This window comes from Labrus bergylta, chromosome 12, assembly GCF_963930695.1.
Source record: "Labrus bergylta chromosome 12, fLabBer1.1, whole genome shotgun sequence".
Taxonomy (NCBI): domain Eukaryota; kingdom Metazoa; phylum Chordata; class Actinopteri; order Labriformes; family Labridae; genus Labrus; species Labrus bergylta.
This window is the reverse complement of record NC_089206.1, coordinates 19,913,128-19,927,826: the sequence shown is the minus strand read 5'-3', so window position 1 is coordinate 19,927,826 and position 14,699 is coordinate 19,913,128. Positions and strand designations below refer to the sequence as shown.

At 48.0% G+C, this 14,699-nt stretch overlaps 2 protein-coding genes across 3 annotated transcripts in view; both read right to left on the bottom strand.

Moving 5' to 3' along the window:
* Nucleotides 1–1,397: 1,397 nt before the first annotated feature.
* Nucleotides 1,398–8,521, bottom strand: kif3b (kinesin family member 3B). Of its 2 annotated transcripts, none has more exons than XM_020657647.3 (9): nt 8,386–8,521; nt 6,258–7,761; nt 6,082–6,183; nt 5,723–5,845; nt 4,606–4,724; nt 4,249–4,365; nt 3,665–3,770; nt 3,370–3,581; nt 1,398–3,183 (listed from the first exon to the last, which is right to left on the bottom strand). In XM_020657647.3, exons 2-9 carry the CDS (start codon nt 7,662–7,664, stop codon nt 3,078–3,080), a joined length of 2,292 nt encoding a protein of 763 aa, XP_020513303.1. In that variant the 5' UTR covers nt 7,665–7,761; nt 8,386–8,521; the 3' UTR covers nt 1,398–3,077. The 2 variants fall into 2 exon arrangements, with proteins under 2 accessions (XP_020513303.1, XP_020513304.1); XM_020657648.3 differs by having other exon boundaries at nt 8,396–8,470.
* Nucleotides 8,522–9,370: 849 nt separating this feature from the next.
* The window catches only part of pofut1 (protein O-fucosyltransferase 1), a 6,454-nt gene continuing 1,125 nt past the window's right edge, over nt 9,371–14,699 (bottom strand). Inside the window, exons 2-7 of the mRNA XM_020657645.3 lie at nt 13,746–13,867; nt 13,167–13,349; nt 12,871–12,983; nt 11,651–11,843; nt 11,303–11,545; nt 9,371–10,246 (exon numbers count right to left, since the gene is read on the bottom strand). Coding sequence (XP_020513301.3) covers nt 10,052–10,246; nt 11,303–11,545; nt 11,651–11,843; nt 12,871–12,983; nt 13,167–13,349; nt 13,746–13,867 — 1,049 coding nt within the window. The 3' untranslated portion in view covers nt 9,371–10,051. The remainder of the gene's footprint in view (nt 10,247–11,302; nt 11,546–11,650; nt 11,844–12,870; nt 12,984–13,166; nt 13,350–13,745; nt 13,868–14,699) is intronic.

The following is a 14,699-nucleotide window of genomic DNA, read 5'->3' as shown; positions in this document are numbered from 1 at the left end:
TTGGACATTTTAGCATGGAGCTCTATGGGGACTCTTGTATAGTTACATAAGGAGAATAGATTTCAGGGTCTTTATTTTGCACCCATAGCAAACAAAACCAATGAGCTGTCAGCAGAGAGTCTCTCAGTTTCCTGATCCAGACCTACAGGAACTTATTTTCTATCATTTAATACTTCATAAGTCGTGCTATCAGAGCCTAGTTCCTCCTGTAATGATTAAGTACTTTAAACCCCAGATACAGGAAGTCTGACTGAAGCTTCACTGAGGACACATCGACAGACATTAGAGGACGCGGTGTTGGTGAGAGCAGCACGAGGTGAAGAGCTCTCATGGCTCTTTTTATTTCACCCTGAAAGTTAGACAAAGTTGTGAGCTGCTCTTTGATCTCCTGATGGAGGACAGAGAGGGGGGGTGGGGTTAGTTCATGTCTCTTTTTAGTTTACAGATGATCTTCATGTTTCTTTTAGGAGACCAGTCGTTGCATGGATGTTTCTCTGCACATATTCCCTCTCTACATCCCATAATATTCTCTTACCACAGAGAGTATGACCACGTACTAATATTCCAGTGACCAGGACTAAACCAGCATGATAACCACGTACATGATGTTCCTGATGACGGACCGTGTGCTTTGTGTTCTTGTGCTCTGAGTGTCGATTTGAATGACGTGTAAATATGTGTGTTTGTTAGTGAATCATGAAACTTTGATGAGTAGGAAACCTTCTCCTGTCGTCTTCTGATTGGCCGTTTCTTCCTTTCTGCTTTCGTACCAAACGTTCTGCTCCCTCGGTGCCAAACTTTGGTTGCATGGACTCAAAGAGAAAACAGCAAGTCACTCGTAGACGATATTTAAATTTAAAAAAGGAGCGACTCTTTAGATGGTGTGAGTCTCGTTTCAAAGATCTGAGCAGAATGGGAGGAGTCAGACTGCAGCAGTTTGGGATCATGAAGATCTTCATGTGGATTTTTGTGCACGGTGTGAGATGGATCTGTCTTCAGTTTCTTTATTGGACATGAAACGTTCTCGTCTCCTTCTGGCGCTCTGCTGAATGTAAACCATCACGTTGGGTTTTTTTTGCACTAAACTTAAAGTTTTGGTGAGAACGACTCGTTGGTTTTTAAGACTGAGCTGTTTTATTGACTGCTGTTAATAAAGTTCATTATACAAAAAACAGTCTGTGATGTCTCTGCCTTTACTCAGAGACAGGACAGAAGACGGAGGGGACTTGCCCGCCCACTTAGAGGTCTACTGCCTCTGTACCCCAGTCTTTGATTAATAAGAATTTCAGCAGTGCAGTATAGCTGAATCATGACCCTGATGAAGACCAGAGCAGAAAGAGGGGAGGGGTTAGGGCGGGGCTACCTTTGACAGATAAAAAACCAGGCCTGAGCGTAAATATGTGACTTAATAGTCTTTAATAATCCAAAGAAACTAAAGAGAGAAAGACAGAAGCTGCTTTACAAACGAGTCTCTGACCCCGTGATGTCACTGCCACACTGAAGAAGACATTCATATGAGCGATGAACACACATGGTGCTGAGCTGTTTCCAGCTTTAATGAAACAGTGAATGTGTAAATACTCGACTGTGACGTCAGCTGAGCGTCCTCTAACACCATATTCTCATACACAAGACACACAAACAATAAAATCTCAGCGTTAAATTACAAAGCTCCAAAAATAAAAAGATAATCTATGAAAGGAAAGAATAAAAATGTTTATCTACATCTGTTTGTAAAAATCAAAGAATGTAATAAGTTACTCGGGACACGAGCTCAGATTTAAACGTCTCCTGCTGACTGAACGATAACCTGGTGTCAGATTCTGCAGCTGTGTAGAGCACAGCTCCTGACATGACGGTTAGCATGCTAACATGACTGTTAGCAGCTAACAATGGCTCAGATGATGAGATAAGTTGAACGTGTGCACACTGTAACAAAGCAGCAGAGCGAAGGTTAAGGCACCGTGGAACCCTGATGAATCTGAGGCACGCTCAGGACGGGAACCTTGAAGTGAGCCAGGGTGCTGTTAGCACTGATATCTGGACGTGTTGAGCTCTCCACCTCGTCTGCTCCAGGAAGAATTTACACGTGCTGGAGTCTGCAGAGAGCTGAACTCGCCGTCTGAGGTCGCCTATCATGCTAAGTCAAAGGAACACCTTTACATCTTGGGACACGCCCCTCAACATAAAGCCAGAGCAAGCAGGTGATTAGCTTAGCTTAGCATTAAGACTGGCTAGCAGTTAGCCTGTTTTTTTCCATCAGACTCTTTTACATATAGGAGGAAAGTTTCATGCTTGAAGTATTTGACGGTTACAGTGACGTCTTGTTATCCCGAGGTTGTCAGACAACCTGCAGAGACTGCTCTGATTGGCTAATCAACGTTAGCGTCATAGTAACAAAGCAGAGAAGAAGTGAGAGCAGACTTCCTCCTCAAACGCTGCAACAAAACTAATCAGCTTCTTTAAATGTTGAAATATTCTTGTAAAAAAAAAAAACCCAAAAGATTCACCAGAGCTCTGATGCAACACACACACACACACACACACACACACACACACACACACACACACACACACACACACACACACACACACACACACACACACACACACACACACACACACACACACACACACACACACACACACACACACACACACACACACACACACACACACACACACACACACACACACACACACACACACACACACACACACACACACACACACACAGTAAGATAAAGGACTACAACACCCAGTACACACATGGACCTGTGAAGACAGGAAGAAGTAGTGCATTGTGGTCCTGCAGTTCATCATGGGGGGGTGTCACAGCCCACCTTTTGTTTTTCTCTGTACATTAAGAACATTGTGACAAACGTATGGATATATAAGACATCAGAGTCTGTGTGACGCTTCATGCAGAGAGAACAGTGTGTGCACACACTCACTCACTCACACATACACACAGGGCAGCAGCAGTCTGAATTAGTCTCTGTCCAGCTCAGACACAGCACCAGCTGTTCTCTCGCAGGTGAGTCCCAAAGTGGCAGGTGCACAGGAGAGGTCAGAGGTCACTTGGGCACCAGGCCGCGGGATTGTGGGTACATCGGGGATCCTGGACTGGAGGGGCTGAAGGGAGAGGTGGGGGTGCCCGACTTCTTTCCTGTCCGCGGTCGACTGAGAGACAGACAAAAGAGGAATGTGTTTAAATTCAGATTCTTTTTTCACATCAAGTCGACTTTAACGTCATTCTTTAAGAGAAATATCGAAGTCGAGCTCGTAACAAACAACAACAAACAGACATGAGACCAACTGCACTGGGTCAGCTGACAGGAGGAGCACCAGGAGCGAGTTCAGTCTTACCCAGACTTTGGTTTTTTGAGGCTCCCGCTGGCGCTGGCGGGAGGCGTTGGTCCCAGGCTGCTGTGAAAGCCGGAGGCGTCCACCTGGATCTCGTCCTCGTCCCTGAGAGCGTCCTCCAAAGCTGCCGCCACCTTCGGAGCGATCACAGGCTCTTGGTACTCCTTAGTGGTCCGAGCCGGCAGGTCCATGTCCAGCATGATGATGTTCTCAGCCTGGGGGCGGGGCAGAACATGAACACATTAACAGATAGCGTGTGAGCGTGTTTCATGGCGGACATGTTTGATGTTCAGCTCACTTTGTATCTCATGTCAGGTCTCATCATCATGGCCACACGAGCGTGTTGACTGAGAGGCCTCCTCAATCCCATCGCAGACAGAGGCCGGCCCATCATCTGCTGGTCACTGCAAACACACAGTGACACACACACACACACACACACACACACACACACACACACACACACACACACACACACACACACACACACACACACACACACACACACACACACACACACACACACACACACACACACACACACACACACACACACACACACACACACACACACACACACACACACACACACACACACACACACACACACACACGGGAAGGATCAGGGATCAGCGTGATCCCGTCTCTCCTCTGTAGCGCCTCTGAAGACGGGACAGAGGAGGGGTCACTTCGTCCCCCCATAACAGCGTTGGGACATTCAGATTAACGGTAAAGCGTCACAATTTGCAATAATGTTGTGTCAAACAAACCAACAAACATGCGTTTGTGCATTATATACAAAATACAGTCTGCAGCGGGGTCAGAGGTCGGGGTCAGAGGTCGGGGTCAGGGGTAAAGGTCAGAGGTCGGGGTGTGACTCACTCCTCCATACGAGTGATGGGCTTCGTCTTCCAGTACTCATCGTCATCATCAAGGAACGCTCTGTTCACGATTTTATTCTTCTCCTCCAGAGGGATGAAGTTCTCGATGATCAGATGTCTGAAAGAAAGACACACACACACACACACACACACACACACACACACACACACACACACACACACACACACACACACACACACACACACACACACACACACACACACACACACACACACACACACACACACACACACACACACACACACACACACACACAGTCATATATAATATAATGAATAGTGTTTCCTGGCAGACAGACACACAGGCAGACAGACAGACAGACAGACACACACACACTTGAGTTTTAGGTCTCTGGTCAGCTCGTTCTGCGTCTGTTCCAGCTCCTGACGGTCGTGGATGTGAAGCTCCTGGATGTCCTGGATCTCTGCCTTCACTGCCTGAAGCTTCGCAAAAAGCTGGAAGAGAGACAAGGAGTGAGGAGGAGGAGAGAGGAGGAGTGAGGAGGAGAGAGGAGGAGAGAGGAGAAGAGAGGAGAAGAGAGGAGGAGTGAGGAGGAGAGAGGAGGAGAGAGGAAGAGAGAGGAGAGAGGAGGAGTGAGGAGAGAGGAGGAGTGAGGAAGAGTGAGGAGGAGAGAAAAGAGGACGTTCATCATCATCATCATCGGGTCTTGTACAGTTTCATGGAACCAGCTGAGTTTCTTACCTGGTTTTAAATAGAAGCTGACCTACTTACTGACACGCTTTCATTAAACAGTCTCTGAGCTTCACTCAGAATCACACATTCAAACCTGATGTCTATTTTCATATACTCAGAATATATCAGAGAATAACAATCTGTGAACACGTACAGACACACAGATATATCATAACAGGTCTGCAGGAGGAGGAGGAAGAGGAGGAGGAGGAGGAAGTGGAGAGGGAGGAGGATGAGGAAGAGGAGATGGAGGAGGAAGAGGAGGAGGAGGAAGAGGAGGAGGAGGAAGTGGAGAGGGAGGAGGATGAGGAAGAGGAGATGGAGGAGGAAGAGGAGGAGAAAGAAGAGGAGGAGGAAGAGGAGGAGGAGGAAGTGGAGAGGGAGGAGGATGAGGAAGAGGAGAGGGAGGAGGAAGAGGAGGAGGAGGAGGAAGTGGAGAGGGAGGAGGATGAGGAAGAGGAGGAGAAAGAAGAGGAGGAGGAAGAGGAGGAGGAGGAGGAAGTGGAGAGGGAGGAGGATGAGGAAGAGGAGAGGGAGGAGGAAGAGGAGGAGGAGGAGGAAGTGGAGAGGGAGGAGGATGAGGAAGAGGAGATGGAGGAGGAAGAGGAGGAGAAAGAAGAGGAGGAGGAAGTGGAGAGGGAGGAGGATGAGGAAGAGGAGATGGAGGAGGAAGAGGAGGAGAAAGAAGAGGAGGAGGAAGAGGAAGAGGAGGAGAAAGAAGAGGAAGAGGAGGAGGACAGTAAGGAGGTGCGGCTGTCACCTTTTTCAGCTTCTTGGTTTTGATGTCGACCTCCTGCTGCAGAGAGCTGTACGTCTCCTTCAGCTCCAGAGTCTCCTCATCACGACTCTCCACCTGCTGCTGCATCTCACGCTCTCGACGTTTCTGCACACACACGCACACATTACACATGACATCATCAGTGGTATTTTATAGAAAAAGCGTACAATCAGACAAACACATGGCCCAGATGATCCTGTAAGCTCATCATGACTGATTGATGGATGTTTCTTCCCCTCAGGGTCAGGGTCAAGGTCAGGGTCACATCATGCTGACCGTCTCTGCAGCACTGTGCTGAAAGTGTGGACATGTATCTGAAAAGAGAGATCAGCTGATTGTACCTGTTCAGCGATCTCATGCCTCTTCTGCTCCAGCATCCTCTGCTGCTCATTTGTGTGATCCACGATGTTCTTCCCTCCGACCAGCAGCTTACTCTCCATCGCCTGCACACAGATGACACATGAAACACTAGATCAGGTGCATGAACGTGAGACGTCCTGACAGAATCATCGCTCACCTTCACTTTGGCAGTGAGCATCTCTCCGGCCTCCTTCTCTTTCTGCACATCTTCCATCTTCTTCTCTTTCTCTTTCAGAAGTCGAACCTTCTCCTCGGCCACCAGACTGTGGTCCTCCATGATGGCCCTCCTCTCTCTCTCTAGCTTCTCCTGCTGCTCCCTCCAGTAGTCTCCTTTATCCTCCCCGTCTTCTTCATCGTCCTCTGTCTCTCCGTCTTCCAGATCCTCTCCATCGCTGCCCTCCCCGGCACCCCCCCTCCTCCTCCTCCTCCTCTTCTTCTTCCCAGATCGTTTCTGCAGCTGATCCTTCAGCCGGGCGATCTCCTCCTGGAACTCCCTGAGCAGAGCGTCTTTCGGGTCCTCGTTGATTCGAGGTTTATTCTTGATGTTCTTGGCTCTGTTGGAGTACCGCAGCGTCGTTAAGGTTTCCTCCACATTGTAAGAGGCGGGGCCGATGTTGGCCACCATGACGGTGCGGGCGTTTCCCCCCAGAGAGTCCTGCAGCAGACGTGTGAGTTTGGAGTCTCTGTAGGGGATGTGGCTGCTGCGTCCGTCCACCAGCGCTGAGATGACGTTTCCTAAAGCGGACAGAGACAGGTTGATCTTTGTGGCCTCTTTCAGCCTCTCTCCCGCCGCTCCCGTCTTAGTCTGCCGCTCACTCCCTGCTAAATCCACCAGGTTCAGTTTGCCCACCCTGATGTGGTTCTCGCCGTCCACGCCCAGCTCGCTGCACTCCACTGTTATGACGAAGATGGCGTGTGAGCGGGAGCTGTGCTCGTTCATGTTGGTGGCGCCCACTGATCGGTTCTGGTTGCCCACGTTCATGACGTGTTCGATCTCCCTCACGCTCTTTGTGACAAACGATGAGAGGTCTTTGACGTAGACGCCGGTGTCAGGCCGTTCCCTGAGCTCCAGACGACGTGATTGGTCCTTAGAGAGGAGGTCTTTGATCTCCTCCTGATAGATCTCCAGGTACGACGCTCTGACCAGGTACTGCTGATTTTGAGAGCGTGAGATGTGAGTGAAGATGTGTTCAAAGGAGTTAGGGATGACCCCCCTCCTCTCGGGGTCGTTCCTCACCCCCTCCATGGTGTAAGTCTTCCCTGTACCTGTCTGCCCGTATGCAAAGATGGTCCCATTGAACCCGAACAGGACCGATTCCACCAGCGGCCTGAAGGTCTCGTCGTACAGCTCGATCTGCTTGGAGTTCCAGTCATACACAGAATCAAAGGTGAACACTTTGGGGAGCTCGCTGGCCGATGCCTCTCGGGGGTTTCTCACCAGAATCTGGCCCAGTTTGACATCCACAGAGACCATCCTCTCAAACTTAGCCGCCCGCTCTTTTTCATTCATTGGGCGGCAGCGGACCACCACCTTCACCGTCTCGGAGCTCTTACTCTTGGACATGTTGCAGAGCAGAGGCCGGCCCACTCGGCTCAGCTCTGACCGTCCTCCAGGTGCAGCTTCAGGACCAGATGAGCGGGGCCGAGGGCCACATCAGAACCTGCAGGAGAACACGCACGCACGCACACACATTACCAAACATGACCAAACATCAGGTGTCTATGACTTGTGTTTGTGTTGCCATGGTATATGACAGGTATCGACATATCACCATAAAGGTTACACTTCTGGTTTCATGATAACCCTGCTGTTAATACAAGCTAATTGGTGAAGTGGAGCTAGCTCTCCCGGGTTTATCTCCCGGTAAGTAACGTTACATTAAGCCTTTTATCCGGTAAACTCGGTAATCAGCTGATAGTTAACGTTAAACTCCGGGTAAAGAGGTGACAACCGCTGGGAGAACTCAAACATTAAACGTTGTTAGCTGCTAATTCATGCTGTTAAATATCCGTTAAACTAACGTTGGAGCTAATGCCCGTTAGTTCCGGTGACTGCTGCCCATAAAGAGAGCGCAGGACCGGCCTAGCAACCACAAACACACCGGTAACCTCCGCTACAAGCCTGTTAGCATCACCTGGCTAACGCTAGTAACCAGGGCGTGAACTGCAGCAACATGTCGCCTTATGGAGATAAAAGCATATTAGACACACAAAGACATACGTTACGAACACACCGGTCCTACACAGACACACACACACACACAGAAACAGCGTGAGACATTTACCGAGACCGACCGGACACAAACTCCAGGTCAGCCGTTAGCCGCTGCTGCTCATCCCCACCAGCGTCCGGCTCACCGGGTTGCCAGATTCACGATCAACATCCCCCGAAACAGCTGCCGATGAAACAGCACTAACTCAGAAACACAGGAGGAATCAATGTGCTAAAATACAGTCCAGCATTGTATTCACCAGCAGTACTGTATTTTCAGACACAGAAGTCCAAACGGCCAAACACATTAGGGAATAAAATAAGTTCCCAGTGTTTACAACGACTGAAACAGGAACACCTTCAGTCCCTTTATGTGGCTTCATCTGTGCCATTATGATCTGGTTCTAAATAAATGACCTGACAAATGAATTTGCAATTAAGTACATTCAAAAATAAGATTCTAAATGAATCATTAAATACCACATGAAAGTTTTACATGGTTTAATGTAAAGTAATTTAAACACTGGTGATTTTAACTTTCCAAGTCACAGTAATATGAAGAGAAGGCTTTTATAGGTTGTACCATAGTATCGTATTGTATGGTGACATATGGAACTGGTCATGTTGTGTCGTATTTAGAGTTGTCAACATGTTTGTGCAACATAGACAGCATGCAGGAGATTAACTGCAGTTTTTAGTGATTGAAAGCAAGAAATTCACCAACATTTGGTGTCCAGGAGTTTAAAATTCTGGTGTTGGAACGACCCAAATCTTTCTCTCTCTCTCTCTCTCTATATATATAATATACATATTTCCTGAAGACAAAAATATCATTATACATCTGCTGCTTTGATATTTACAATGCTGGATATTTAAAATATATTTATTCAACTGACTAAGAGGCCCTGAATCTATAGATGTAATATAGGAAGTATTTTTGCATATCTGGCAACCCAAGTGTCCACAAGCTCTTCCACAGTAGCTTAGTGAATCAGCTGATTCCACTGTGCTCACAGATAAGCTCCCACAGAGGGAGGTCAACACCCCGAGGCTGCTGCTGGCTCTTTACGAATCACTGAGTCTCTTTATTGGTGACAAACATCATAGAAAACGACACAAACACTGCGTTCACATACTCGCTTACATCCAGTCGACCAGTGCAAATATCCTCCCATGTGTGACGGAAACATCCATGAAACATCGGATGACTTACACACAGGACAAGCTCAACTAATTTCAACCGGTTTTGGTCCCTGTAGAATCAGCGTCTCCTTCTTTCCTCCCTATAATTAGTCCTGCAGGAGGATCAGTTACTGAGCGCTCGGAGGAATGGAGGGCAGGGAGGACGGAGAGACGTGGAGGGGAGGAGAACATGATCAGGGGTTTTCAGGGTTCACTGAGGGCACCACAGGTCCCAGTAACATGGTCGTAGATACAGAGTACAGCAGCAGATTAAGAAATATCAGATATTTTTCTGGTTGTAGTGAACAAAGGAGATGGAAGAGGAAACATCAGAATTCTTAAGCAGAAAGATAAAAATCATGTTTCTAGGCAGCAGCAGAGTCCATATCAACTTTTCAAGTATATTTCACTAAAGACCTACTCCATCCAGTCACATAGGCCCTCTGAGCTTTCTGAAGGACTAAAGTCAGTCTGAAAAAAGGCAGTCCTTCACAAAGTAAACATCTGTGACCATCCTGCAGAGTGAGCGCCCAGAGGATGACCTTTCCACCCCATGCTCAGAGCTCATCGTTAGGGTTCACTCTTCCAGGCTTGTCCATGCCAAAGAAGGAGGATGGGAGGCTGCGCACGTCGCGCTCTCTCTTCACGAAGGCAGAAAACGAGGAGACGCAGTTTCCGATGAAGTGATCCGCTCGACCTAAGATGTACAGATCCATCTGAGCCGAGTCGGGCTGCAGAGACACCACCTTCACCTGAAGAGCAGAAAAGAAACAACAAATCAAACAGCAGGTTGAGTACAGGTGACTGAACCTGTTCTCCAAACTGTGCTGCAGTCATCCAAGTTTGTAATTCACCTTTGAATATCTTTGGGGTCTATAAAATGACTGATGAGCATAAACAGTTTTACAATTGCTCCTGTAGATTGCCTCCCCCAGTCACCATAAACAGGCTGTAACGTTTGCAACATGTTTGTCTCTGTGACAGAGTTGTGAGGTGAAGTCTCTCCCTGCTGGCATTGCCTGGTAACTGTTATGAATATGTAGAATAATAAGACCTACCTCTGTAAGATTGTGAACATGAACCTGATAAACGCTGAAGGGCTTCTGCTCAGAAGCCTGTTTACCTGCTGCAGGCGTTACAGCCTGTTTACCTGCTGCAGACGTTACAGTCTGTTTACCTGCTGCAGACGTTAGTCTGTTTACCTGCAGACGTTACAGTCTGTTAACCTGCTGCAGACGTTAGTCTGTTTACCTGCAGACGTTACAGCCTGTTTACCTGCTGCAAACGTTAGTCTGTTTACCTGCTGCAGGTGTTACAGCCTGTTTACCTGCTGCAGACGTTAGTCTGTTTACCTGCAGGCGTTACAGCCTGTTTACCTGCTGCAGACGTTAGTCTGTTTACCTGCAGACGTTACAGCCTGTTTACCTGCTGCAGACGTTACAGTCTGTTTACCTGCTGCAGACGTTACAGCCTGTTTACCTGCTGCAGACGTTACAGTCTGTTTACCTGCTGCAGACGTTACAGCCTGTTTACCCGCTGCAGACGTTACAGTCTGTTTACATGCTGCAGACGTTACAGTCTGTTTACCTGCTGCAGGCGTTACAGTCTGTTTACCTGCTGCAGACGTTACAGCCTGTTTACCTGCTGCAGACATTACAGTCTGTTTACCTGCAGACGTTACAGTCTGTTTACATGCTGCAGACGTTACAGTCTGTTTACATGCTGCAGACGTTACAGTCTGTTTACCCGCTGCAGACGTTACAGCCTGTTTACCTGCTGCAGGCGTTACAGCCTGTTTATAAACCCACCTTGCCCTTGAAGAGCTTCTCGATGTCCCTACTGTGGGACTCAGAGTCGGTGGCGATGTAGACGGAGCGGGCCGAGGTCTTCTTCACCCACAGCTTTATAGCTCTGCGGATCTCTGCGAGGTCAGGGAGGCACATGTTCATGGTGAGGGGCAGAGCGGTCTGTCTGTTGTAGCCAACACACTGAGGAGACGCCATGAAGTGAGGACCCGTGTCACCGCTTTTCAACATCTTACAGGCGTTTTGCTGCAAGACGGAAACGAGAAGCAAAGTAGAGTGAGGCGATGATGACGATCATTTTTCACAATAACATCATCGTTTAGGGAAAATAAATCCATTCAGACTTCTCACCCAGTCACTGCCGATCCTCAGGTGGATGCTCACATACGGTCTGATCAGCAGGTTAGAGATATGCTCCTCCCCCTCCGCCACCATCTTATCCGACCACACCACATGACGCTGCAGACCCACGTGTTCCTCCGTCACAGGGAACTGAGCCGGAGCTCCGGGCATGGCCAGGACAGGGTGCTCAGAGGGAGGGAACCTGTTCAACAGAGGAGGGGGGCAGGACAAGAGGCTGAGTGTTAGAAGGGGGGGGGGGGGGGGACTGCCAGGGGAGACTTTAACTACGACATGATTCTAGTAAACGCTGCAGGGCTGCCAGGGGAGACTTTAACTACAACATGATTCTAGTAAACGCTGCAGGGCTGCCAGAGGAGACTTCGACAGCGACATGATTCTAGTAAACGCTGCAGGGCTGAGAGTCGTCTCAGCTGCAGGGCTGAGAGTCGTCTTTAATTATGACATGAGTCTAGTAAACGCTGCAGGGCTGCCAGGGGAGACTTCAACTACGACATGATTCTAGTAAACGCTGCAGGGCTGCCAGGAGAGACTTTAACTACAAAATGATTCTAATAAACGCTGCAGGGCTGCCAGGGGAGACTTTAACTACGACATGATTCTAGTAAACGCTGCAGGGCTGCCAGGGGAGACTTTAACTACGACATGATTCTAGTAAACGCTGCAGGGCTGCCAGGGGAGACTTTAACTACGACATGATTCTAGTAAACGCTGCAGGGCTGCCAGAGGAGACTTCGACAGCGACATGATTCTAGTAAACGCTGCAGGGCTGAGAGTCGTCTCAGCTGCAGGGCTGAGAGTCGTCTTTAATTATGACATGAGTCTAGTAAACGCTGCAGGGCTGCCAGGGGAGACTTCAACTACGACATGATTCTAGTAAACGCTGCAGGGCTGCCAGGAGAGACTTTAACTACAAAATGATTCTAATAAACGCTGCAGGGCTGCCAGGGGAGACTTCAACTACGACATGATTCTAGTAAACGCTGCAGGGCTGCCAGGAGAGACTTTAACTACAAAATGATTCTAATAAACGCTGCAGGGCTGCCAGGGGAGACTTTAACTACAAAATGATTCTAATAAACGCTGCAGGGCTGCCAGGAGAGACTTTAACTACAAAATGATTCTAATAAACGCTGCAGGGCTGCCAGGGGAGACTTTAACTACAAAATGATTCTAGTAAACGCTGCAGGGCTGACGACATTACTACTCACTTCTTCATCCATTGAGGCTGTTGATATGCACTGAAAGAAATCCCTCCAAACAAAACAGACTTGTCAAAATCCACACCCACGTAGTCCCAGAACGGTCCAAACGGGTTCCCATCCTGAGAATCAATCAGAACCATGGGTCCAGTCAGAGCAGTCAAACAGTAACAGCAGCATGTTGGTGCTCTGCGAAATGGCGCAGGGGGCAGCATTTCACCATCATCCCACTTCACTCACATTCAGCGTCCTAAAAGACTGACCTTTGATTGTAAGTCAGATACTCATGTGCTGTGTGCGGTCACCTTCATTGGGCAGGACTTCTTGTCCGCACTCCGCTGAGCTGCAGTCTCAAAGCAGTACGCCTTCCGCTGACCTGACGGCCAGTGTTGAGGAGCTAGCTTCTCCATGAAGTCCTCCAGACTGACCACACGGTGATACGTAGACAGTGCCTCCAACTTGAAGAACTCACTGTACGGGACGTGGACCTGAACAGTACAGAGGAGAGAAAGTGATGTCAGCAATGAGGGATTATTGAGAGCATGGAGGAGAGGAGGGTCACTGTCAAATCAACAGAATCATCACTCCAACGTTTGGACGCTAGTGCAATAAAACAGATGCTATAACAAACGTGTTCAACTTCTGCATTCAGTTTAGGTGAACTAACTCCATGGCTGTGCTTCTGTGCATGCCCGTTAACTCAAACTGCTCACACACTTGATTTTTCATATAACGATCAGTCATCATGTATGCTGTGAAACTTGACCCACCAATAAACTAACCAAGCATGATCTACTCTGCTGCTGTAACACTGATGTCTGATTACCCAGACTCAGTGTGACAGTCATAGTCCGGCTCAGTCTCACCCCTCAATGTGTACTCACATTGGTGTACGGGTGTGTGTGATGTCGGTACACTATCCAGGGGGGGACTGCCAGGGTCCGGTTCAACATCTTAGCAAAGGCCAGAGATCCCAGGAAGTGGTCCGCCTGGTTCCCGAAGCGACCTGAACAGTGACAGCAGGAACTTTATACTTTTCATTTGAAACCACAGATTTTATAACAAGATGGACAAAGAAACGGCTGCCTGAGTGTGAAGCCTTTTTATTATGGCTTTCTTTCAACCCTTTAATATCTTGTTCATGCACACACCTTTATTTTCATGCTTGTTTGTACATGGACTCAGTGATGTCGTAATGTCTTCATTTCCCCACAAATGTTATTCAAGTGTCCCGTCGTGCAGAGTAAATGTCCTCTGTTATAAACAGTGTTGTATATTTACTCAGTGCTTATTAGCCAATCAGAGACAAAGTAGGGACTAGAGAGGTACATTCCTTCACTTGTTCACTAGACGTGTTTATACCCTCTGGAGACTGAACAACAAGTGTGTATACTACCCGTCTGTACCTTTGTTTACCTGTGTGTAACAGTGTGTACCTGTGTTTACCTGTGTGTACCTTTGTTTACCTTTGTTTACCTGTGTGTACCTTTGTTTACCTGTGTGTACCTTTGTTTACCTGTGTGTACCTGTGTGTACCTTTGTTTACATGTGTGTAGCTTTGTTTACCTGTGTACTTTTGTTTACCTGTGTGTAGCAGTGTGTACCTGTGTGTAACAGTATGTATCTTTTGTTTACCTGTGTATACTTTTGTTTACCTGTGTAACAGTGTGTACCTGTGTGTAACAGTGTGTACCTTTGTTTACCTGTGTGTATCTTTGTTTACCTGTGTGTAACAGTGTGTACCTGTGTGTAACAGTGTGTACTTTTGTTTACCTGTGTGTAACAGTGTGTACCTGTGTGTAACATTGTGTAACAGTGTGTAACAACATGTACCTGTG

Coding starts and splice junctions, on each gene's coding strand:
- kif3b (XM_020657647.3), bottom strand. CDS start 7,664: ATGTCCAAGAGTAAGAGCTCCGAGACGGTGAAGGTGGTGGTCCGCTGC. Junction 4,366..4,605: donor ACCAGAGACCTAAAACTCAA/GTGTGTGTGTGT, acceptor TCTTTCTTTCAG/ACATCTGATCATCGAGAACT. Junction 3,184..3,369: donor CTCAAAAAACCAAAGTCTGG/GTAAGACTGAAC, acceptor TCTGTCTCTCAG/TCGACCGCGGACAGGAAAGA.